General features: G+C 47.4%; 6 protein-coding genes across 6 annotated transcripts in view; 1 reads left to right on the top strand and 5 right to left on the bottom strand.

The window, feature by feature from the left end:
* UA08_08268 (hypothetical protein) overlaps nucleotides 1-2,110 on the bottom strand; it is a gene marked incomplete at both ends in the record, with an annotated part of 3,819 nt that extends 1,709 nt beyond the window's left edge. The window contains 5 exons of the mRNA XM_020263173.1: nucleotides 554-761; nucleotides 828-1,073; nucleotides 1,135-1,447; nucleotides 1,519-1,652; nucleotides 1,730-2,110. Coding sequence (XP_020116652.1) covers nucleotides 554-761; nucleotides 828-1,073; nucleotides 1,135-1,447; nucleotides 1,519-1,652; nucleotides 1,730-2,110 — 1,282 coding nt within the window. The remainder of the gene's footprint in view (nucleotides 1-553; nucleotides 762-827; nucleotides 1,074-1,134; nucleotides 1,448-1,518; nucleotides 1,653-1,729) is intronic.
* A 784-nt stretch (nucleotides 2,111-2,894) lies between these two features.
* UA08_08267 (hypothetical protein) lies at nucleotides 2,895-5,236 on the bottom strand (the record flags this gene model as incomplete). The annotated part of the gene is made up of 4 exons (XM_020263172.1): nucleotides 2,895-3,846; nucleotides 3,965-4,069; nucleotides 4,305-4,467; nucleotides 4,537-5,236. 4 exons carry the CDS (start codon nucleotides 5,234-5,236, stop codon nucleotides 2,895-2,897), a joined length of 1,920 nt encoding a protein of 639 aa, XP_020116651.1.
* A 693-nt stretch (nucleotides 5,237-5,929) lies between these two features.
* Nucleotides 5,930-10,332, bottom strand: UA08_08266 (hypothetical protein; the record flags this gene model as incomplete). Its single annotated transcript, XM_020263171.1, has 5 exons — nucleotides 5,930-6,828; nucleotides 6,905-7,027; nucleotides 7,089-9,021; nucleotides 9,083-9,751; nucleotides 9,934-10,332. The coding sequence occupies 5 exons, from the start codon at nucleotides 10,330-10,332 to the stop codon at nucleotides 5,930-5,932; spliced, it is 4,023 nt and encodes a 1,340-aa protein (XP_020116645.1).
* A 655-nt stretch (nucleotides 10,333-10,987) lies between these two features.
* On the bottom strand, nucleotides 10,988-11,704 carry UA08_08265 (Protein PBDC1-like protein; the record flags this gene model as incomplete). The annotated part of the gene is made up of 5 exons (XM_020263170.1): nucleotides 10,988-11,042; nucleotides 11,106-11,142; nucleotides 11,207-11,491; nucleotides 11,566-11,590; nucleotides 11,660-11,704. The coding sequence occupies 5 exons, from the start codon at nucleotides 11,702-11,704 to the stop codon at nucleotides 10,988-10,990; spliced, it is 447 nt and encodes a 148-aa protein (XP_020116644.1).
* A 420-nt stretch (nucleotides 11,705-12,124) lies between these two features.
* On the bottom strand, nucleotides 12,125-13,904 carry UA08_08264 (hypothetical protein; the record flags this gene model as incomplete). Its single annotated transcript, XM_020263168.1, has 7 exons — nucleotides 12,125-12,227; nucleotides 12,284-13,107; nucleotides 13,176-13,295; nucleotides 13,372-13,530; nucleotides 13,584-13,660; nucleotides 13,737-13,811; nucleotides 13,883-13,904. 7 exons carry the CDS (start codon nucleotides 13,902-13,904, stop codon nucleotides 12,125-12,127), a joined length of 1,380 nt encoding a protein of 459 aa, XP_020116759.1.
* A 2,214-nt stretch (nucleotides 13,905-16,118) lies between these two features.
* On the top strand, nucleotides 16,119-24,335 carry UA08_08263 (hypothetical protein; the record flags this gene model as incomplete). The annotated part of the gene is made up of 23 exons (XM_020263167.1): nucleotides 16,119-17,060; nucleotides 17,111-17,442; nucleotides 17,502-17,601; nucleotides 17,671-17,822; nucleotides 17,939-17,958; nucleotides 18,026-18,039; nucleotides 18,169-18,315; nucleotides 18,368-18,439; nucleotides 18,491-18,588; nucleotides 18,620-18,668; nucleotides 18,728-18,938; nucleotides 19,016-19,158; nucleotides 19,189-19,320; nucleotides 19,535-19,555; nucleotides 19,641-19,661; nucleotides 19,949-20,062; nucleotides 20,121-20,238; nucleotides 20,494-21,237; nucleotides 21,290-21,449; nucleotides 21,520-21,908; nucleotides 22,057-23,439; nucleotides 23,520-23,798; nucleotides 23,968-24,335. The coding sequence occupies 23 exons, from the start codon at nucleotides 16,119-16,121 to the stop codon at nucleotides 24,333-24,335; spliced, it is 6,009 nt and encodes a 2,002-aa protein (XP_020116646.1).
* Nucleotides 24,336-24,457: the final 122 nt, after the last annotated feature.

The raw sequence follows: 24,457 nt of genomic DNA, 5'->3' as shown, positions 1-24,457 counted from the left end.
CCCCCCCCAAAGAGGCTGACGCACGCTCCTGTCCAAAGCACAGACAGCACACTGTGGCACTGCCCACGCCCTCACAACACTTGCTTAGCTGCTGGGACGACGCAATCAAAGGGAAGACTTGTTCGATGACGGGGGAGGAAATAGGCGGGCGGATGGATGAATTGAAACGAGAAATAAGTCGAGAGAGAGCAAAAGTTACGGCGCGGTGGTTTCCATTGGACTATTTTTAGGGCATCCGCGGCTGATTGGCCCAGGCTGTGTGCTGCTTGACTCGATGCGATACAGTCAGCAATTAGCAGAAAATCATCTAACTAACTAGTTGTATAAAATTAGATCAATTAAATTAATTTTAATTTCTGCGCCAGAAAGACTCTTCCCACAGCACGATATTGGCATATACGATATGGTATATATATATTGAATACTGAAAAAGTAAATAAAAAAGAAAATAAAAAAACCAGTCCATTCCACTTGAGCTAGGTACCAGCAGGAACTGGTCACTTCTCGCATTGATATTACCTCCATCGATTCGCATTTGCATCTATGTACCTACTCTCGTAGACAGAATTACCAACAGGATACCCCATCTGTCGTTGTTGAGGAACAGGAGCAGGAGCAGGCCGGTAGGGTATGTATACACCATTAGCCCTAGGATCCGGCAGAGGCTGGGGCTGGGAGACAGCAAAAGGCATTGCTGTAGGGTGATTTAGTCTGTCCATATCTTCATCGGAAGGCTTTTCGGCAATCATCAAATAAAGGATCTGTCTTAGGTCAGCCAAGCACTGGTTTCAAGCAGGTCGAGGAGACCAAAAACAAAAATAACGTACTGAATCCGAAGCCTTGGGCTTTATATTGTCCCTTAGATGATGTCTTTCTCCCCTCTCCTCCCTTCTTTCTTCTCTTCTCGTTTCCCTTCGGAGATTTCCCTCACTCGAGCGACCACTGGTAAGCGGCCTCGAACGACCGCCGCTATTGCCCGCATTATAATATCGAGGATCACTCAACGAACTATTGAACTGTATATTTCGAACTGCCAGCCCCGAGTTTGGATTTTTCTGGGCCTGCTCATATATCTGGTTAGTAATCCAGGAGAGGAACAAGCAGTATTGCAAGGGATGAATAGAAAGCACTGACATATTTTGCTTGGGCCCTTCGGTCGAGGTAGTCTGCAGTAAAATGGCCCATTTCTACCAGTTTGTTCCCACGCGGCCGAAGCGCGGCAATTTCTTCCCGGCTGGGAAAAATCAGAGGCGCGGATTGAGGTAGTTCCGGGGTGATTGTTGTTGTTGCATCATAGTCGAGAGTCCCAGAACTCCCAACAATTTCAGAAGTCTCTGAATCAACCGACAAAGAGGCCTGGTTAGTTGGTTGAAGGGTCATAACCACGGCAAATAGACCACGCGGCTCGAATAACTCGCTATTCATTCGGTCAATGTATGTCCATGCACTGGGAAGATAATTAAATTAGTATTGGTTAGCAAATGACAGTTCAGCAAAAACAAAAATCAATTTACTCACTGTCTTTTGCTTTGCTGCTTCTTTGCATATGACACTGCCAGCGTGACGCCAGCCGAAACTACAATCGGAGTAATACCAGGGATGAAGCCAACGCCAAACGCCGCCAGATTGATCGCATCCAAGTATGGAGATGTCTGTTAGAAGTATGTTAATATATATGGTTTTGACATTTCTCAGGTGAACAGGATTTGAATATGAAGACTGAACCGACCTTGTAGGACTCGTTGAAGTCATATATAAACTTCAAGAACGTGGCCTGATCAATCCCAAACGAGCCTAAGTCCGGTGCATACGCCAGCATCCAGCCACGACTGCTGCTCTCGGGCCTCCTTTGGGGGATAATAACTGGGTATGGTAGGCGTGCGGCTGGCTGGGGGGTTTGTCGAGGAATGACTGCCGAGCTATACGGTGGAGGAAGACTGTCGCTGTCGTAGCCATCTTCATCGTAATCCTTGTGGTATGCTGGCTGTCGAGTAGTCTGTCGAGGTCCTTGCATTTGCTGTTGCAGAGAACCTTGTCTGTTTTTTTTGGAATTGACAGCCTCTGCAGTCAGGCCAACGCCAATCGAGACAAGATTGCCAATAATTCCCATTTTGGTAGTTATGAAAGAGATGTATTGTGGTTCGTATATCGAGTGAATGTAGACGATAGGGAGGTACGTCCCAAATCCTGTTGCAGTACAAGCAGTCTTTTGCCAGCGACATCCCCCATGCTATATATACTGCTATCGAGCTCTATACCTGCTTATGCTCAAACTAACTCTTTTGGGTGGAAACAACAAAGCTTAGCCCATGGTCGGCCAATCAAACTGCCCTGTGCGTGACCCACCGATCCTTCCAATTGACCGTTCTGGCCAATTGGCAGCTAGCAGTACAAGCTAGTCCCGATTAGGTTCGCAGCGCGATCTTTTTACCCACAAAAAGAGGCATCAACTTTTTATAGTCGCGATGATCTGACAGACCGAAACGATGCTATCTAACTACTACTACGTAGTTACATCCATATCCAGCAAGCACACATTTGTACGCGAAGCGGTATCCTAAACAGGAACCGTCGGGGCGCTGGCCTGGGAAGCGAGGCGATGCATTTCATCACATCATACATGCCAATAGACCTTTTCTGAATAGTCATCAAATAAACCTCCTTTATACCCACTTCCTGTCAGCGCTAAGCCGCTTGATCTAACATTTGGTTCAACTAGCTTCGTAGGAAAGGCCCTATGCCACGATCTCGTCTCAATATCAACATGCCCGTTCTAATCCACGCCGACAGACACAGTCTCTAGCACTAGTGGCTAGCCCTGATGATAGCCGGAAATTGTAGCAAATGGTGCTTGTATAATGATCACTTTCATCTGCCGGGACAACTAGCATATCTCACTGCAAAAATTGCTGGATTTGCTCTATATTCGGATAGTTTTGCTTCAAAAACAACGAGATTGACTGGTGCTCGACTCGTGCCCTCGGTCGACTCCACCAGATAACTTGCCTCGCGATTTCATACCACAATGCCAGTAACAACAAGGCCACTGGGTCTTCATCCCTCAAAAGACGCTCAAATGATGGAGTCATCTGACTAGTAAAGGCGAGAGCCCTTGATCTCGATAGGGATTCCACTGGTCGATTTAAAAGAGGACTCAAGGTCTTCAACGCGATATAGTACGGGTTATTGTCTTTTGTGGAATCGGGCGAAAGACCGCACAGTTCGCCCAGGGATACTGGTATGTCTTGAAGCTGGGTGTTTGGGTCCACGTCAAACATTTCTGAATACTCCTGCGCCATATTTCGGAACAAGCTATCCTCTCGTAGCGGATTGGTGAGGTCCCAGACCACCATCTTACTCCTAGTCATGCGCAGCCATGCCAGGTCCAATCTGCCCGGTTGTAGAGGCCAGGACCGTGACGGAGCGCAGGTGGGGGGCGACGCAAAGACAACGATACCAAGGAGCGTCGCCGTGAGCCATACCGAGTCCCGATCGTCTGGCTGGATGTGCTGCGAGAGATGTTGATGGAAGAGCCTAGCTGCGGCCGAAGCATGGTAGGCCTCGAACTTACTCTGGGGTCCAGGGACTGAACTCTGATGACGCTGATGTAGGGCCGACACCGCAAGGATTGTGTGCATCAAGTACGGGCGCTGCAAGGCCAGTCTGAGGATCTCGTTTGGGGGCGCGTTGAAAATACTGGCTCCAGTTCCTCCCCATTCAAACCACTTGAGCCGACTGGAAGCAGCTTTGTCCAGCTCCAGGATCATTGTTGCATCCCTGCTGACTGGGGTCGGCACTTCGATCTCCAGCGACATGTGCATGTCCGGAGCAACATAGGATAAATAGCTACAGTCCACTCCATACGACAGGCATTTTCGGCATTGTGGCTTCATCTCGTCACACTATTATGATATGCCATGATGAGTCCGAGTTTAAACGAATATTTACACGGGACTTTGCCTACCTTGACGCGCCGGAGTTTGCAGTTGCGGCATCCATATCGCGATTTTGTGTGAGTTCGTCGCGGCCTGACTTTTTGTGAAGGCTCTTTGACGGGCATGGCTTGCTTCTAGTTTCTCTCTTTTTATTAGTTGCAGCATGAGAGGTGAGGGACGAGGATGTATTATAAATGTCCGCCGAGGCTCGACTTCTACATCTCCGTGCCATGGCGCTAAATACTAAATTTTGATGGCCATTTTTTTTTAACTTTTGCGCTGTTACATTTGAGCGAACAGTAACACACGCCAAGTTACGGAATAAATTGGTTAAAGCATAGATAAGCTGAGATTACCTATTCTACCTACATCGGAACACCTTCCACTATCCAGTTCAACAGCTTTGATCCCTGAATCTCGCCGGCCCTCTTCACCAACTCCTCCGCATCCCAGTTCGCCCAGACATACTTGTCCTTGAGGAACTTGGCTTCGTCGGAAGCCAACCACAGATAGAACTGGCCCGGAAGATCCGCTATATTTCATTGTAATGCTGTTAGCTCGAGAACAGAAAAAAAAAAGAGCTCAAGAATTGGTGACCTACGAGAATCCGGAGCCTCCGTTTGATGACCATTGAGGTCTGACGCAACCCATCCTGGCTGAATATTGACCACACGAACATGCGGATTCTCCGCAGCGAAATACTCCATCGCTTTCAGAGTAGCAGCTTTACTGACTGCATACGCTGGAATCCCCGGGACTGGCGTGATAGTCGCCACACATGATGAAGTACAAAGCACCACGGGGTCCGGACCGGCAACCGGAAGAAATGCCTGGAAGGCAATGAACGCACTCCGGATTCCTTCACTCACGCCAGACAGAAACGCGTCCGCGTCCTGAGAGGTGATCGGACCGGGCTGCTGCAGTACACCGGCGTTCGACACGAAGACATCGATTTTGCCGAACTTTGCGACGATGGATTGGAGAACGGCGTCAACCTGGCTTTTGACCAGGAGATCGGCAGCCTCATAGATGACTTCGGTGGTGACTCTATTTGGTGGGATTGCGCGGCGAATATTCTCTGCACCGCGCTTGAGTTTGTCGGTGCTTCTGCCCACGATCGAGATTGACTTGGCGCCTGCTTTGGCAAATGCGACTGCAACAGCATTTCCAATTCCACTGCCACCGCCGGTGATAACGACGTTCTTGCCGGCGGCAGACAGCTCGGGACGAGAAGGGTCAATGAAGGGGTATGGCTTGGAGTGCCATGTCTTGGTGAAAGAGACAGGCTCAGGGAAGGACATTGTATCAATCCGTTGATCAGACGGTCCAGAAAATTGGATGAAAGTTTGGGAATCAGGTTTAAAGGAATAATAGAGAGTACTAGAGGAATTGTTTTTGAATGCTTGCTTGATTTTTCAGGTTCTATCAAGAGAGACATGTTGCTCTATTTATACATTTTACGAGAGAGACTTTTATCTTCAGACATCACACTTGCTTGCTACAGGGCAGATTTGATATTTGTCATGATACACTGCGAAGCAGCAATAGATGTTGAGTGAATACGACGGAGGGCATGGAACGCAAATTCCTTGGAAGGGCTGGTTAAACTTCCTGAATCGCATCATTGATTAATTATTAAGCACGACCAGAAGCAATAGATGTCGAATAAATACGACGGAGGGCATGGAGGATAATGATGGTTAATCACATGTAGCTGTGGCTAAATCGAGGACCTCATAGAAAGCCACCCAATGATCAAGCAACGAATACGAGGCAGGGAAAGCCTCGATGTTAGCGCCAGAAAGTGGTAGTATATTACCAAAGATTGGCTTCAATCCTTTGGAACTCTTAAGAAATTCGCCGAGAAGTAATTCAGTAAGTACTTTCAAGCCTGATTTGGAGTCTCCAAAATACTCCGTATTGATAGTCGATCTCTTTAGGTTTGAGAAAGAGTCCGAGTTGATGCCTGAGCGGCCAGGCATCCGTTCTCTCTACTATGTAGTTACATCCATGTCTAGCATCTCTCGCAGTCCGCTGCCATGCACGCGATTCCACATATTCAAGTACGGTCCCTGCTCAACGGCTGCGCCGCGATCAATAACTACCACATTATCTGCGATTTCCATCATGTCCTGGGAATGCGTCACCAGCAGCACCGTCAGGCCCTGGCGCGCAGCCAAGAGTCTCTTCACCGAGCGACGGATGATCTCCGCGCTCTCCGCGTCAAGGTTGGACGTTGGCTCGTCCAGAATCAGGATTCTGGGATGACGCACGAGTGCTCGCGCAATCACGAGGCGCTGTGCCTGACCACCAGACAAGCTTAGCCCGCCTTCGCCGACCAGCGTGGAATATCCCTCTGGAAGAGAGTGAATGAAGTCAGCTATTCCCGCTGCGGCGGCGGCTGCTTCAACGTTCTTGATCGAGTTGAATCGCGAGTATGCATCGAGGCCGTATGTGATGTTTGCTCGAATGGTGTCGGCGAATAGCTTCGGTTGCTGAGGTACATAGCCTATCAGTGATCGTAGAGTAGGCATGTGAACCTGTCTGATGTCAACTCCTCCCAGGGTAAGTGGTGCGATAGTGACGTCTTCGCCAGGCGCAGGATCGGGACACGCATAGAGACCCAACAGAAGAGCGATGATGGTTGATTTCCCCGACCCAGAGCTTCCGATTATAGCTGTGCAGCTGTTCTCGGGTATCTTTAGGGAGAAATCTCTGAGGACACGCGCCTCGGGTCTCGATGGGTAGTGAAAGTGTAGATTGTGAAATTCAATTGGAACTGGTTCAAAAACACGCAGTTTACCCGAATCCTCGTGCGAGAAAGATCCGTATGGTACCTGGGAGAGCTTGATGAGTCGAGTTGCGGTGTCATTCGCTGAATTGACTTGGGGGACTGATGAACGAAACAACCAACTCAGCAAGACTGTTCTGATAAAACTGATCCCAGAGAAGATGGGGGAATAACGTACTCCATGACATGACTGACACCGCATAGCCTAAACTGAACAGTATCATCGTCAAAACTGACATGATGCTCGAAATGCTTTCGGCTTTAGGAGCCGCCAAAACGGCCGCATAATAAATAAGCAATGCTAGATTGCAAGTCAACAACAATATTTCACGAGAGAGAGAGAGAGAGAGAATAATCCTTACCACTTGCAAAAATAATCACCGACTCAGCAAGCCCGTAAAAGATCCCAGAGTAAAATCCCCGTTTGAATCCAACCGCCAACCCTCGTCGCAGCATAATCGAGAGCTTGGAACGGAAATGGTTCTCCAACGTAAAAGCCTTCACAGTCTGCACATCCGTAAAGGCCTCCGAAAAGACGTCCGAAATTTCCTCATTGACATCATTCGTCAGACGCTCCCACCTCTTATTCACAATCTCAAGTCCCTTGCTGACGCCATACCAGACTGGAGCACATGCAAGACTGACAGTGGTAAGTTGCCACTTGAGAGAGAAACTCCACACAATCGCAACTACAGCCGTTATAATAGAGATCACTAGAGAACTTCCAAATCTCCCCGCCAGATTACGGATTTCTTCAGCATGTTGGTCTAGACAGATCGTGAGTTGGAGTGGGCTATGCTCTTTTCGTTCAAACCACGAACATGGCTGTGCCAGGATGCGATGCATAGATCGACTGCGCAATTCGTCCATCCAGGTTTGACTGCAGTACTCAAAAAGGTAGTGCATGACAAAAGTCATTAGGCCGTCCACAACAGCCAGTGTCACGATAGATATGGAGAATGTTCGCGCTACAGAACTGGCTTTGCTTTGGTCTGCCGTATAAAATGAGTCGAAAAGCCGAGATAGGAGATATGAAAATATGGGCGTCACACATGCATGAAGAGTTGCAAGAACCATGGCAGTTGTTAGGAGGATCTTCTGTCTGAGATTGAGTATCGATGGGATAGTGAGTAGCGTTTTGTGTACTGGCAGAGTTGTGGGAAGTATGTCTGCTTTTTCCGATTGGGATGATTCCCCAGTATAACGCCGGTTTTGACCTCGACTCTCGGACATGGCACGGTTGGTTGTAGTGTTGGTAGTCTGGGATTTATATAGAGAATGTACAAGCTCGTTAGAATTCACGCTGGGGAAACGAACGTGCGCTGCTCCGGATTTGCGGCGAGCAGCAGCGGGGGGTTTTTGGGTTTCAGGTGAGCTCTGGGACGAGGGGGAAGAAAAAATTTCCTCATGCTCGTGCAAACTGGAAGTGTTTTTCTTACCAACCAACGCAGCGACAGTAATTCCTGTCTTTCCTTCACTGCCTTCAAACGAGGCAAGCCACATCTCGCCCAAGGAATTGCCCGACTGTTCGGACTGAATGATGGAATCGTCATCCAGCAATCCGTGGCTTGATAGCAGATTATTGGGAGAAGTAGCTTCCGCAAAATCTAGGCGTTGGTCTCCCTTAACCAAGTCCTTCTTGAGCCCAGACGCGGCCACTTTCCCTTCCTCTAGCACGTAAACAAAGTCATCATCGAGTATATTGGATGTGTCGTGAGTAATAATGATAGTAGTCATGCCCTCTCTCCATTTCCGAACAGCTTCCATAACCGTCGATCGATTATCAAAGTCTAGTGCGCTCGTGAACTCGTCGAGGATGAGCACTGCGCTGTTCTTCATTCTCGCCCGTGAAATAGCAGCCCGTTGTTTTTGCCCGCCACTCAGCAGGTTACCCCGTAGTCCAACATTGGTTTCTAATCCGTTCGGGAGATTGTTGACTGTTTCTTGCAGGTTTGCCATTTCGATACACATCTCCATCTGATCGCTAGACACGCTTCGCGGGTTGCGACAGCCGAAAGCGATGTTATCCCAGAGAGTCTCGTTGAAGAGATAGCTATTCTGCTGGACAAACGTTATGTTGTGGCGGACCCACGATGTATCGATAGCTTGAAATGGGGTGTCTCCAACTAAGATTCCACCGGAAGTCGGTGAATAGAACTGTAGTAGCAGGTTTATTAGAGTACTCTTCCCGGCTCCACTGCGTCCGACGATGAACGTTGTTCTGCCTGCTGAAAACGAGACATTCAAGGACTTGAGCACAGGTCTGTCAAGTCTAGGCGGATAAGCGAAAGTAACCTGAAAAGCATTAGCACTTCAACCTTTTCTTTTTCCTCATAAGGTTCGCTGATGAACGAACATCTTTCAATACGATATCTTCAGTCTGAAGATCCGGGTATCTATCGCTCTGTATCCTTGTGCGAGAGATGTCCATATCAGGCACGTGTACATATTCAATCAACTTTTCACCGGCAATTTTCCCTCTCTCCAAAGCAGCAGATTGGTGCACAATTTGCGAGACGGATTGAGTAACTATCAAACATGCCCAGAATGTGGTCAAGACATCGCCGGGAGTCAATTCCCCAACCTGAACCAAGGTACTTCCGTACCAGAAGCCCTGAACAAACATCAAAAACGACATGAATCGTGGCACAGCCACTTGAACTGAAAGGAGAACGGCCAGTTTCATATAGTATCGAGCAGCCGACCTGATTCGCGCGGTCATCTGTGCGTAAGTCGAGGCTTGACCGTTGAGACACTTCACGATATCGATGGATTTGAAAGCGTCATATGTCAGCTTAGAAGCCTCCGAGAGTTCTGATTGCTGGGCTTTCATGATGGGCGCCATTCTGGCAGAAGTAAATGTAATAACGACAAAGGAGACTGGAATCCCAGCCATTGTGACTAGCGTTACCCTCCATGATATGATAAATGCAAGTATCACGGCGGATATAATTCGGACAGCGTGCAATAGGAAAAAGCCGAGGGGCTGGGCGGTTGCGATTTGCAGTTCACGCAACTGCCTGGACTAATTATGTTAGTTTAGCTACATAACATTATACACGATTGGGAAAAGAGGAAAAGAAAGAAAAGGAAAGCTTGCTTTTGTGAATCAGACAGAAACGTTCCTTTCCCGCCTTGCCTCATATCAAACCATACAAGATCCCGGTTTAGCAACTTCTCGAAAAGAACCTGCCCAGCTCTTCTAACCTGGAGTTCGGCGAAGACGATCCAGCATAAGAGAAAGCAAGAGCTCAAGAGCCATGTCAATCCTCCCAAGATGAGGAAAATGAAAACTTTTGCTCTTGCCTGTTCCAAGAGCTGGGTCCCTGTGATCGCTCCATTGCCAAACTGTGAGAGTATCTGGAAGAGTTTGCCCAGGTACAAAGCGAACACCACCCTTATGACGCCGGCAGCGAGTGTGAGTAGAATAGCTGTTAGGAGAGCTGGGAGATGAAGGAGTGTCGTGAAACGGAACAGAGATCTCCAACTCGTTCTCAGGAGAGTTGTTTTGCTGTCGCCGTTCTCATCGTGATTAGATTCTCTAGCGGTAGACTCTAGGGAAGGAGGCCTTTCTGGTGAAACGCCGCTGTCGAAGCTGTCAGTCATCTCCAGAGAGCAAGTGCCCTATTAGCTCGAAAATGTTCTGCATGTAACAAATTGAAGTGACCTGATTCTTTTTGCGGCTGCATTTATAGACAGCGGAGACATGCAGCCGGGCGAGGCTCGAAGAAAAACGAAGAAACATGGCTGATGGCTTGCCATAAACGAGCGTCCTACTAAAAAAAAGAAAATAAACCAGGTACAATATATCCCCAGGACAATAGCATTCGGTCCATTTGAGCGTAACTATTGTTCTCTTTGTTCGCTGCAACCAGCGAGACCGCGTCACGTGACCGAGCAGCAATTTGTACCTACATGGGAAAAGACCGGTGAATAATCATTGTCACGATGCCATAAGCTTGAGCTACCTAGGTAGATTGAGGATTGCAACAGAAAAATCGAAAGTCGAAAATCTGATATGATGGTTGTGGATTAAGCCCATGGTATGTATGTATGGTGGCCCTGAATCCTCGCACTCGGATGATCCTGATAGCGAAATGAAGGCCTAGTATACGTTTCCCAGGAAAACCGTCTTATAAAAACTTGCTTATCCTAGTTAAGCGTCGGTGAGACGTGGTGAGGAATTGCGCTCTCTTTCACTCTTCCAACAAATGGGTGTTCTGTACAGTTCTTTTAGAGTCATAAAATTAAAAGTCCCTCTTCATTGTTTGCCTTGTGCCTTTTCATATATCCAGTCGTTCAGTCCAGCGCGGTTCCTGAAAGAGATATTTGTTATTATTCACCGCAGTGAGGAGAACTCTCTTTCGACTGGAGCATACCTAGCAATCTCAACGGCATAAAACTGCATTCGCATGGCTGGTTGGAACATTATCAGCCTCTCGCATTCCTTCAACCTGACCTATGAAGGGATATATCTTACCAAATATTGTGGTTTCTTGATCATACTCAAACTTGGCATTGGATCGCAACATGGTGCCGAAATTGAAATCGTTGATTGTCTTCTCGTATTCATTCATAAACTTGCGCCACTTCTCTTTGCCGGCCTTGCTCTTCATTTCGTCCTCGTTGATGGTCGCGCTGGGGTCGAAGTCTGGAAATTCTCGCTTGAAATGCTCGTAAATTTCGTCATCCATCTTTGTTAACCGTAGTTTGGAGCCGGGCACTTTTTCGAGGATGGACCAGTATGTCATGAGATGCTCGACGGCTGTTTTGTATCATATCAGTTGCACAACTCATTTATATATATATTTTGCCCTCATAAGGAAAGGGAAGTCGGACCTTTGACGGCAAACTGTTTCTCCATCTGTAGTCGAAAAAAGAGGCACGTTAGGATTGCGGCGTATTGATTGATTAGCAAGCGGTTCTCACTCACATCCTCCAGGTTCTCCGCCTGCTCTGGGTCAAATGGCTTCGACATGGTGGGCAGCTATATTCTTGAAAGCGACAGCCTTTATATAAATGGAAACAAATGTCTGAAATAGTTCCGAATTTCTTGTAGCGACAGGTTCAAAGTTGCGATGGGAAAAAAGTGTCGAGGGTTCTTTGCGGAGATTTTCTGCCGCGTTCTTTTTTTGGTCCCGCACCTGCCCCGCCAGGTGCCTGTACGTCATACGCTGGACTATTCAACTGATTTGCATTTGGGTATTTCATATGCACATTTCAAATACTTCGACCGCCCAAGAGGCTTGCTCCAACTGGGAGACAGCTGGGATACCATCCATCCAATATTCTTCCACAGCACAGAACTAGAGTCAAACGCTTACAGGGTATACGAAGGAAGACACCTAAAGAATGGGCGACTGACAGGAAGAAAGAACAGCGTCTGACTATAGAGCACTCAGTCCAGATCACTCTCGGCATCATCTGGAAGTTCCTCGAACCTGCCCTCTCGGACTGCTTGGGCGACAGGGTTCTCGGAGATGAATCCATTGGCTCGAGCCCTACACAAAATGTTAGTATGAATCACCCGTTTGAAGATGAGGTCTGAGATCCGCACCTCTCGAAAAGCACAAACAACCGTTCGGCTTCCCGCTCCTTTTCTTCTTGAGTCATTGTAGGCCCTGTATCTTGTGGCCCCGCGTCCCATCTTTGGCCCGTGATCGGATTGATATCAGGATTCAGACTGCTCGAGCTCGTTTCCTTCGGAATTTCCATTCCTCGAGAGGCGAGGAAACCCGCAGCGTATCCGTATCCGATATTCTTCGTCAACGTCTCTGCGTTTCTCCCAGAGAGGACAAACATGAGCTCTGAAATTGTCGTTTTGAGATGCACGGACGGTGTTGTTGACAGGACAAGCAACTTGGAGGATAGTGTGTCGCTGCGTCCGATCGGTACGCTTCGGTCTTGATCTTCGGGAAGCAGTAGCCACTCCATGTACTTCCTTGGGCCTTCTGGCGCCTGTTCGTAGATCGTAATAAGCAAGTGCAAGAGAGGGACTACGCGAGTCTCCATGTCTTCCGGCTTGTATACCCGCACAGCCGTATCCAAGACATTGATCAGCTTGTCGACGTTACAGTTCTGATTAAACTTTGGGAAGAAAGTATTGCTCTCAAACTTTCCAGACTTTTCTGTCAGATCTAACGTCGACAGGGCGTTGACAAGGAATCCAATAAGTCCGTCAAGAGGCTGTGGAGGAATGTCGGCACGACTGATAATCTTCAACATATACGGTACTGACGGAATAAACGAGTCAGCCAAAGCAGGGTGTAGCTTCCCAATGTTGAAGACTAGTTTGAGAACGTCGCTCAATGCTAATTCGTCTGTTGGTGAACATGTTTTCTTTCCATTTTTGGGAAATTGCTTCGCATGTCGAATGATTTGCTGTAGAAGAATCAGCAGGACAGCTTCTTGATCATCTCTTTTTCTCCTAACTATCCCCAGGCACCTACAAAATGAATATTCTCGGCTAGCGAATGTTGCGCTAAGAGTTTGCCAAAATCCAGGTCTGTGTCGTATGTAGTGTAAAACAAAATCCGCGAGACGATCATCTCATCGTCGGAGTTCTCGGTCTAGACATGCACGGAAACGCGTCAATAGTCATTGCGCCATGTCAATTCCTAAACAATAAGACAAGATGTCGCCCACCTTCAACTTCTCCGCCAATCTTCCCATGCACTGTGTATCAACCAAAATCTGCCTCATCTCCTTTTTCAACAGGAGAGCGTTCGCGATACAGCGCAGAGCGGCGCGGCGAACATCAGGCGTGTCCCCGTCCACGCCATACTTCACTAAAAGCGCGATTCCCTATAGCTATCAGAAAGGGGCTCAGCGATACGATGCAGAGTGGGTTGAAGTACGTCTTTTGAGTATATAGGATCTGCATTATCCGGATTCGTGCCATGCTGACGAAGAGCCAAAAGCGTCTGAACCTTTTCTAGTGATGAAGCATACGTTAACAGCTAATTCAGAAGGAAGATTGTCGCTTATTGTGGGTTCCGTTGAGTTCTTACGCGCAGACGAGAGTTTTTTCTCGGACAGGTCTTGTTCGAGACAATCGATTAATCGGCGGACATCTCTCAGCTTCTCTAATGAACAAAAGACACGTTAACCACCACACTGTAAGATGTCAATCATAGCAGCAATCACTTGCCTTCACCTTGCATCATGCGAGCCTGCATTATGTCATTAAGCTGGAATTCATTGAAGACTGAGAACTCTGCTCGGGACGCAGGAATCGCAGTGAAAGATGGCTCACGAGAAATAAGAAAGACAGACAGAAAGAAAGAAAGAAGAGCAGGAAACTGATCAATATCAAAGAATACGACGGGCTGCACAGTGACATCAAAGAACGCTTCCCCGAAGCTGCGGGGAAGGTTAGCTGGTGAGTGCCTTAGGAATTAGGCCCCACTTTGTCGGAGAGCAAGTTGCCCTATTCGGTTTAGCTTGTTTATACCTACAGGATCGGAAATGTCTACAGCTATCCAGCGCTCAAATCATTTCCTGGCCATCTTGGGGGGAAATGGATCTGGAAATTTCTCAGATAGAATTTAGATCCCGTTGCAAGCCATCTAAGTCGTGGGCCGTCCCAGATGCAGATACCAAGGTAGTCTATAAATTGATCGTCTGAACTTGAATGACACAAAGAAAAGTCCTTTAGAAGTTTGTCCCTTCTCTTCCACAAAGCCCTGGCATAAAATCCTAATCTGTATCCCCCGACCGATTTTCGTTCTTCAAATCTCCAGCACGGGTTCCCTCTAAACACAGTTGTAGGTACCCATTTTTCAAGCCCGAATTTAGAAAACTGGCGACTCGTAAATGGAGTATATAAGCATGCATCATGGGGAAAACTCAAGAAATCACGGGTAGCGCCTAGTACACATTTCATATCTTCAATTGGATTCGCTGAAAACCACTTGGATGAATACGGTCCAAAATATGGATCGATGCGCTTAATTATCGCCTTGTATTTAGAGAAGTTATAATCATCTGTTGTCATCAGATCGGGGCAAATTTTCTGAATATTCCAATAGATAATTAGGTTCCCAATATGCCCGCATAATTCGCATCTTTTCAACCCTGGACAAAAACCACCATGCAACAGCCTGGAAATCAACACCAGCCTTACTTTTAATCATAGAGTAAATTTCTGTATCAGGCAGAATGGGCCAAAAAGCCTCATGGATGTTATGGAGAAGGGAGACGAAGTATATGTGTTGAAGAGTCTCTATACGGTATGCTGTCAACACCAGGTAGCGAGACCTGGTGTTCCTTTCATAAACGCACAAAATGCGGGAGCTGTTGAAAAAACTTCTTTCGGGAGATTTTTGTACCCATGGACCAGGCTTTCAAAGATGATATTCGATGATAACGCTAAAAATGTGCCTAGAATAGCTACCATACGAGCTTCTTTCTTGAGTTCTGGGATTGAGCGCTCTATCGCAGCATTCAGAATATAAGGTGAGTCGATGCTGAAAGCCGCACTTGCATTCGCAGGAGCATAGATAAATCTGTATATCGTTGAAAGATCTGGCGCGTATCGAAGTATAATGTTCCACACGTCCAGTGGAAGACGATTGAATGCGCTGGCCATCGTGGCTGCTGAAATGTACTCACTGTTGTGACTGCTTAGTAGGAAAAGCGTCAACTGCTTTGATATATCAGGGGAAGAATCGCTCTTTGGCAAGCCTGATTGCAAATGTGTGGATGGGATGGGATGAAGAAGTTTCAACGGACCTAGGCAACAATGACGATGACGATGACTGACGCCTGAGGCAGGCACTTGGTCTATTCCGCCAGCTCAGCATAAGCTTGTATATTGTACTAAGAAGGCCATCAGACTATGAATATAAGCCCGACTATTCGACACTACGACCAAAAATCTCATATTAAGTCTTATAAATTCCAATACACTCACGTATCTAGAAATAATTAGCTATAATTTGTTACTTATGTTCAAGACAGAAAGTCGATTAACTTAACAACTCGTATATATACTGCCATCCTCAATAAAAGACTGGAATTGATGAGTCCTCACGTGCCCTAGCCCTAATTGGAAATCTACAACCAATCCATCAAGCTAGATGCCCTCGTATCATGTCCAAGAAAAGGCTCCTTGTCGACCTTTCTCTACGCATCTCCTCTCATCTGGCCATATCCCAACCTTGTCTTTGATGGGCCGGGCCGCGTTATCTCTTCAGCCGCATGATTAACCTCGGAATATATTGATGCTACATACTAGAAATTCCATGTAACTGCACGACCAAAAAATACGACGCAGTTCGGAATATTTAGCGGGCGTCTCCCAGCAAAAAAAATTTCATCTCTTCGTAATTAACAGAAACAAAGCGTCACATTTCAGAACACCACGTCGTTTGAGAAACGTGCGCATCACGATGCTGCGCAAGTCAGGAACAGGTACCTGGATGCCCGCCTGGGTTCCAGAGTCCACAGCTCTCGTCTCGCTTCTGCTTCTTCTCTGCTCCATGGCCCAGACGGGCACAAATGGCTGTGACGGCACCATGCTCAACGGCTTCAACATTCTTCCGTCGTACAGCAACTACTTCAATCTTACCGACACCACCAAGGGTCTCAATACCACGTCGATATTTATCGGAGCCTTCTTCGGTATGATCTGGTCCGGAATGATAGCTGACCGCCTGGGTAGACGGCCTGCCATTCTCTGGGGCTCCTTGCTTTCCCTTGTTGGCATTGCTCTGCAGACCGCCGCGCAGAACATCGCCATGTTTGTCGTTGCGAGGATCGTCCTTGGCTGGGGCGGTGCCATTAGCGGCGTCGCTGGCGCAGTATACTTGTCCGAGACGTTTCCAAGCCGCTGGAGAGCCTGGGGCGTCGGCTTGCTGAACAACTGCTATTACGTGGGCGCCTTCTTCGCTGCGTTGGTGACCCTTGGAACTAGCCACTGGGAGTCGACCTGGGCGTGGCGCACGCCGTCTCTTTTCCAAGCTACCTTCTCCGTTATCAGCATCTTGCTTCTGCCGTTCATTCCCGAGTCTCCCCGGTGGCTCATTGGACAGGATCGATTGGAAGAGGCGCGTATATCTGTCGCCCAGACAAACTCCGATGGAAATATTACGGATGCGACGTCCACTGCAATATACAAGCAGATCGTCGACACACTCGAATGGGAAAAGAAGCAAGGTCGGACCATGAGGCTCAAGGAAATATTTAAGACCCCAACTTCTCGCAAGCGAGCTCTCATCGGGGGTTCTGTGGCTCCTTTCTCGTGCATTGCCGGCAATGTCATTGCATCGTACTATCTGGGAGCCGAACTTGCGACTGCAGGCATCACCGACTCGAATTCCCAGCTCAAGGCGGTAAGATATACTACCCCCGGGCGTTCCGGACATTCTTCTAATGAAAATAGAACGTCGTAATGAACGTGTGGTGTCTCGCTTGCTCTCTCGTCGGTACTAAGCTCACTGCCTCCTGGGGCCGAAAGCCGACAGCACTGCTTTCTCAGGGACTTCTCATCGTATGTCTGTTTATCATTGGCGGCTTGTCCAAAATGAACGCCGACAACCCTTCTAGTGCATCTCATGCCCTGGTCTATGGCAATGTGGCCGCTATGTTCTTGTTCCAAGGATTCTATTCGATTGCATGGACACCACTGCTCTATCTTTATCCTCCCGAGATCATGAACTATTCAATAAGAGCGAACGGTCTCGCTTTGTCAAGCCTTATATTCAATGCTCTTGCGTAGGTTCACATTCAATTCGACTTCATTGCAGCGCTCATACTGATATGGTATGATTTAGCACGCTTCTAATATTTATCATGCCAATCGGTATTGGAAATATTGGGTGGAAAATGTATATGATCAACGGGGGTTGGGACATGATCACCTTCGTCGTCATTGTAAGTACATGCGCATGTTTTTTTTGTGGAATAAGGGACGTGTAGGTGGATAAAAGCTAACATTGACAGGCTGTGTTCTGGGTCGAGACCAAGGGCAAGAGTTTGGAAGAAATTGATGCCATCTTTGGAGAGAAACGCCCTGTTGTTGTTAGTCATGTTGAGGAATTGCTCATGGGTCCCGTCGGTCAGGTAGACCAACAGCTCGTAGCTAAGATGGAATAGTATGTATACTATGCAGTATAACATATATCTAGGTAGGTGACAGCTGGGCTTCAATTGCGGCGAGAACGTGTACGAGTATTATTGTAGAAAAGCTGTTCCGATAGCCATTAGCTAGTTGTAACCCTCCAAACAATGGTAGGTGGAGTGGTCGAGGGGATGAGTTGAGTACAAATGCATACATTTCATCTTTGTTAACATATAGATGTGAAGCGGAGGGTAGGTAGACGCAATAATAATAATAATACACTACATACGGACTAATCATTGTGATTGGGCCAGTTAGGAGATGCCCTAGCCATAGCCCTAAAACGGTCCATTAACGCTGCCTGATATAACATCGTTAAGAACACCAGCCGAAGCCAGAACATGACTTCTCCTGACAAGGCTCAATATTATTTTAATACACGGCCGAATGATAGCCTCCGTGAATCGTTAGCGGATGTGGACGGTACCTTAAAGCGAGCGGAGATAAACTTCATGATAGCTTCGAGGGTAGGAACTAGAATGTTTGTGGGTAATCAAGATAGTAGTCAGCGTTTGATAGAAAATTGTGATTCTGGCCAAGACTGATGCGTGGCACGGCAGCTGGCTTGAATTGAGAGAGCCTGGAATTTGGGTACGTGCTGCTGTTGTATGAGACTTAGGCATTTGATTACCTTACTTGCAGCTATTCTATAAGACAAATGTTAGTAGTATGACTATTAATTTGTACATCGAGGCTTTCTACTATATCTTAAAAGCCCAAATAAAGCAATCATATTTAGGGTTAGAGCTAAGCACCTCCGTTGATCGCTAGATACAGCATCATGAAAGACCGGGTTAATGGAACATATAACAATCAGAGGGTATGAAGCAGTGCCAAACATAGGAGGTATATTTGATGAGAATAAATGAATACACCTAGGTATGCGTGAGGTATCAAGTCCACGAGTATCTGCAAATTCCCTGCACTCAGCACACATCACCAACAACAACACCTCCAGATGAACCCATAGAATACACTGTGCTTGAATCAATCACTCTCATCGCCCAAGAGACAGCACATTCCGTTGAGCTTGTATCACAATCAGCGAAGATCGGGTCATTTGGGAAGAGGCCTGAATTGAATGGCAAAGGTGCTTTGCTGAGGGTAACGCCATGTTGAGCCGACTTTTTGTCTAAAGTCGCACTCTGGCGAAATACTTTCACGAAGGTAGTTGGCCAAAGATGGAAAAATATCTCAAGGGACTTTTACTCGAGGAATGCCGTGTCCAGGCAGGGCCTAAGACATCGCCTATTATCGCCCATCGGTCAGTAAATCGGACCAAGGGCTTTAGCACGGGACGAGACATTTTTGTAAGTGTGACGCTAGAAATCATTATGGAGGACGTCCCATCGTTCCACGAGACGGAGCATAGCATCAACAGCCATGGCCCGATACAAGCGAAGACACCAGGATCCATATACGAGGTGGAGATAACATATTTTACGGCTATCGCCGAAGCGGCGTACTCGCATGTACGGAGGTATTGCTAGATATCACAAGATCAGGTTCCTGCATTAGTCGATATTGGTTGTAGGGATCTCTTCTACGTACAGTACTTTGACAGATCGCAGTGGACGTCCTAATTTCGCGAAATCAGATGTTGGTTTCAAATTTCAATAGCTTGGTCGAGTACTAAATTAGCGCGCACAATTCTGCACTGTATAACGTATGGCACAAGGATGCCAGATTGGTATGCATCAGACGTATGTAGGTATTAGTGTAGTATGTTCCAGCAGAGGCGCCCGCATTTTATCAAATAGTACCTGATTAGTACTATCATACATACTACTAGATTTTGCCTGTATTTCTAGGAGTATGGATCCCATGATTTCCGTGCGATCTCGGACGAAATGGCCCCTGACCATCGTGTAGCCATGGCTTGGACGATAGAAATCTTTCCGGTCGACAAATTCGCGCAACTGCACGTTGATAAAAGGAGGTACCTTTGTACCAAACCAAGCCTATCTCATCGAGCCGACATTGCTTTGCTGCCTCATTTAAAGGCCTAACTATGGGGTCAATGATCATACTACTTCGGCCACTTCCTACGCTCTTGCTGTTGTTGCTCTGCGCTGCAATCGCTACATCACAGGATTGTAGTGCCACCAACTTATGCGCAACTGGATGCTGCTCTACGTAAGGAACTCGAGGATTTTACGGGTTTGGGTATGGGCGAAGTTCGCTGACGACTTCCAACACAGCTCCGGCTATTGCGTGAGTATTTCTTGTCCAATTTGCCATCAGTTGACCAACCGTCTGTACGCTTTAACAGGGCGCCGATGTGTGTGTAAGCACTTGTGACTCTACAGCCACGGCTCAATGTGACGCCGATAATCACTGCCCAGAAGGGTGTTGTTCGAAATTCGGTGTCTGTGGCTATGGTCCGGACTGTCAGTGGACGCCCCCTTTAACCCTAATCGACTACCTAAGTGCTTTTTAGTGCTAACAGTGCTTTCTACGGTAGATTGCGCAAAGGAGAATTGAGTATCGACATGCGACCAAAAATCCGAGTGTGATCCTGGCAGTTGGGGATCCGATTTCGCAACGTCTACTACTTGTCCGTTGAATGTCTGCTGCAGCAAGTTTGTTTTTACTCCCTCCATCCGCACGCAATTGTCGACCACGTAGTTAATGCCATTCTCTAGGTACGGATTTTGCGGTACAACAACCGATTTCTGTGGTGAAGCATCCATTGGCCCACAACTCGAGTCTCATAGGTGCTGACCATTGGCTAGGCGATAAGACTGTGAAAAGACCGTCTTGCAGCAAAAGTGGTACACTGTCTCGTGTTGTAGGCTATTATGAGGGATGGTCTCCTCAGCGACCCTGTAATGCCATTTACCCAGAGCAGATCCCCTTGGGGATATACACCCATCTCAACTATGCATTTGCTTCAATTGACCCCAACACTTTCAACGTGGTCCCTACATACAGCACTGATCCGGGTCTTTACACGCGATTGACGGCACTCAAAGCCCAGGATCCAGATCTCAAGGTGAATATAGCTATTGGCGGATGGAGCTTTAATGATCCTGGCCCGTCAGCCACGACTTTTTCTGATTTGGTTGCATCGGAAGATAATCAACGTGCATTTTTTTTTCGGTCGCTAATCTCATTTATGTCAACATATGATTTTGATGGCGTTGATATTGACTGGGAATATCCTGGGGCCACTGACCGCAGTGGACGTCCAGAAGACTTTGCAAATTACCCCAAGTTCATTGCAAATCTCAAGCAGGCGCTGAGCGGTACTGGTGGCAGAGATGGTTTGAGCGTGACACTCCCAGCTTCTTACTGGTATTTGCAGAACTTTGACGTTGAATCACTTTCTAAAAAAGTTGATTATTTCAACGTTATGACCTACGACCTTCATGGGTTGTGGGATAAATGTAAGTTTCTCAGCTCATATCCGGATTTCCTCAAGCTAAAAAGAACATCAAGCGAACCATTGGACTGGCCCCTACCTGGATAGTCATACAAACATGACAGAGATTACGCTTGACTTTGATCTTCTCTGGCGGAATAACGTGCCTCCTCAGAAAGTAGTTATGGGATTGGCATTCTATGGGCGAGGATTCACCGTTTCCAGTACCAGCTGCACGTAAGTTCCTTTCTGACCTGAAATGCGACATGCATGGATGATGTGCTGAATTTTCGTTGTGTGACCTTAGGGAGCCCGGCTGTACATTCTCTTCGGGGTCTCTTCCAGGAAATTGCAGTCAAACGTCGAGTATGCTCATGAACAGTGAAATCAAGAATATAATGGCTCTGCGAGGGATCGAATCAAGTCTTGATCAAGATGCGGAGGTTGAGATACTCACTTGGGACGACCAATGGACCACATACGACGATGCATCATCATTCAAGCTGAAGACCGATTTTGCTAGATCCGAATGTCTCAGTGGTGTGATGGTCTGGGCCGTTAGTCATGACGATTCCAGCGGAACATTCTCACAGTCGCTTTCAAATACTACAATTCGACCATTTACTTCACTGGCAGGGTACCGCAGCGACGGTGGCCCGTCAGCAAATATCACTGTTTACGAGCAACATCCCCAATGTATGTGGACAGGGTGTGGAGAAGTCTGCCCCTCTGGGTATACCGCTGTTTCTCGAGGCGACAGCGGAGCTCGAAAGGGCGAGTTGATGTTGGACCAGACCGGATGCCCTTCTGATTCAGTACATACGTATTGCTGTCCTTCGAACAGTGCGATGCCAACTTGTGGGTGGTACACGCACAACAATGGGAAGTGCGATCCAGCCTGCCCTGATAACAACAGTTGAAATAGGGTCGAACTCTATGTACTGCAACAAAAATTACCAAGCAGCTTGCTGTACTACTGCAGAAGACAGTATGAAGGTGTATTCAACGATACAGTGGTCGGAGTGGCCTGACTGCGATAAAGGCAGCTGTCCTTGGTCCGATACAACTGATTTTTCACTATTGGCAAACTCTACCACTGGCAGTGGTGGTGCCACGTGCAACCTCATCGGCGCTGAGGACCCCTCATATATTCTTTACGGATATGGGAATGGGGACTATCCCTACTCAGAGAGGAAGCTTTGTGCTGATACAAGCAGTTCAGAGCTGTCTTTTAAACAATGCGCTTGGCATTCAGACTTGGGAGAAACACGTTCAGGAAGCAGTTCATTCTGTAGGTCCAGCTGCCCTACTGGTCAAGTTCGAGCAGCCCTTGATCAATATGATTCTTCTTGTCAGGGAAAGGGTGGTGCGCGTTCTTTCTGCTGTGAAGCCATATATGCAACCCTAACAACGACAGAGACTCTCAGCCCCGCGCTACAGAAATGGAAGGATCAGTTGACTGATTTCTTACAAACAGCTACTTGTCCAGCTCCTGATGTATTAAACTCAACGGACGAGGAGAGAGGGCTTCTTCGTCGAGGAGTGTCTGGATTTGCCACGACCTATGATGGCGGTATAAGTAGCCTTAATCAGGTGGACTATCTATCTATGACTCTGGCTCGCCTTCTAAAGACGACTCTCTTTACTCAATTGGTAACGCAAATGATCACTACCTGGAACAATCTAGTCACAGTGACATTTCCGAATCTGGTTTTCTCGACTCTACGGCCCTTTATGCAAAGTTTTACACCTTTTGTTGAGGACGGTGCCCAGTCCGTCGCCTTTGATCTCCTTTGCCGCATGCCATTCTATGAAGAACTAGTTGAGGAAGACGAAGACGAAGACGAAAATCCTTACTGTCAAGGCTCCATTTGTGATGCTGCCTATGAGCCACAACTTTGTCAAGAAGAAGACAATGATGACTCGTCCTCATCCACTCAAAAGCGCTCTAGCAGGACCGAGGATATCCAAGGCCAGGACGTTCAGTCACGTTCCTCACACTCTCTGGACCGACGTGCTGGATCGAGTGATAAGGTTTATGATGTGTGGTGCCAATCGAGAAACCAATGGGTCTATGGGCTCCAAATCAAGTCGTGGCCCTATCCATCCAGGGGTTATTGGAAACCAGCAAACCCTCAATACCAGAATGCAAAAGATCTCCAATTCCCCAATGACTGTACTGAGGCGGGCATCACTACACTTGCCAAGAATAGTGACAATTTTGATAGTAAGGTTTCTCCTATCACGCGACAACTAATTGTTGAACCGTCTTCATGAAACACTATGCTAATAATGTCCTGTTATTAGCGGAGCACGTCCTAGAGCTTCAAGTCATACCGCAATTCTTCACGTCTATCACCGCTAGCAACCTAATGTCTGGCTCCCCCATTCATTATACTCCGGTTCCCTGTGAATTTTTCGCAACTGCTGGACAGACACCAGGTGGCCTTTCTGCAATAGACTTGCCTTTCCTAGCAAACGTGGCAGCATTTCCGACAAGTCAGTCACCGGACCCAACACCTGCGGAGCGAATCATGTACGCCTTAGGAGCTACAAGAAATGCGGCGGACTTTTACCTTCTGCGGAGTGAGCTCAATGGAGTCAAGGCAAGCATAAGATCCCTCAGAGTCCCCTGATGTAAGGTGCGGAGCCATCGCTAATACTTTCAAATCGACTCTTTAGATATTCAGAAACAACGAGAATATTGTGGACAATATGGATACCTACACTGCCGATCTTACTAACCCGAGCATAGCGCTCAAGGGAATTCGAGATGTTATTGCGGTATGGGCGTACTTGAATGACCCTCCGGTGACTCAGTCAGTGGTTAATGTCGCAAACAACGTGCGGGCTCAGCTCGCAATTACAGAACAGCGTTGGCCGACCCAACCATCTGGTTTTCCGATTGATTTAGTAAATGCTTGGGATGAATGGTTTCCAGACATGTTAATATATCAAGCAGAGCGGTGCAATCTTTGGATCGAGGACCAAATCGCATCAATGGCAAATAGTTGGCAGGGGCAAACTGGCAATACAAAGGCCTTTGTTGACGGCGCTCTCTATTCTCTAGAAGTGCAGAGACAGCGTTATGTCTCTGCCTTTGCGATTACCCTGAGCCTCTAGATATTTGAAGCTCAGTTAAGGAGGCCCAATTAGCGAGACTTGACCTATGTCTAATGAACTGAATTGCGACGCAAAACGCTTCATTTTTGCCGCTGACAGAATCTATATCATCCAAAAAAGAA

Source organism: Talaromyces atroroseus (assembly GCF_001907595.1).
Source record: "Talaromyces atroroseus strain IBT 11181 chromosome Unknown scaffold_13, whole genome shotgun sequence".
Lineage (NCBI taxonomy): Eukaryota > Fungi > Ascomycota > Eurotiomycetes > Eurotiales > Trichocomaceae > Talaromyces > Talaromyces atroroseus.
The sequence above is the reverse complement of the archived record's forward strand: the minus strand, read 5'-3'. Positions and strand labels throughout refer to the sequence as shown.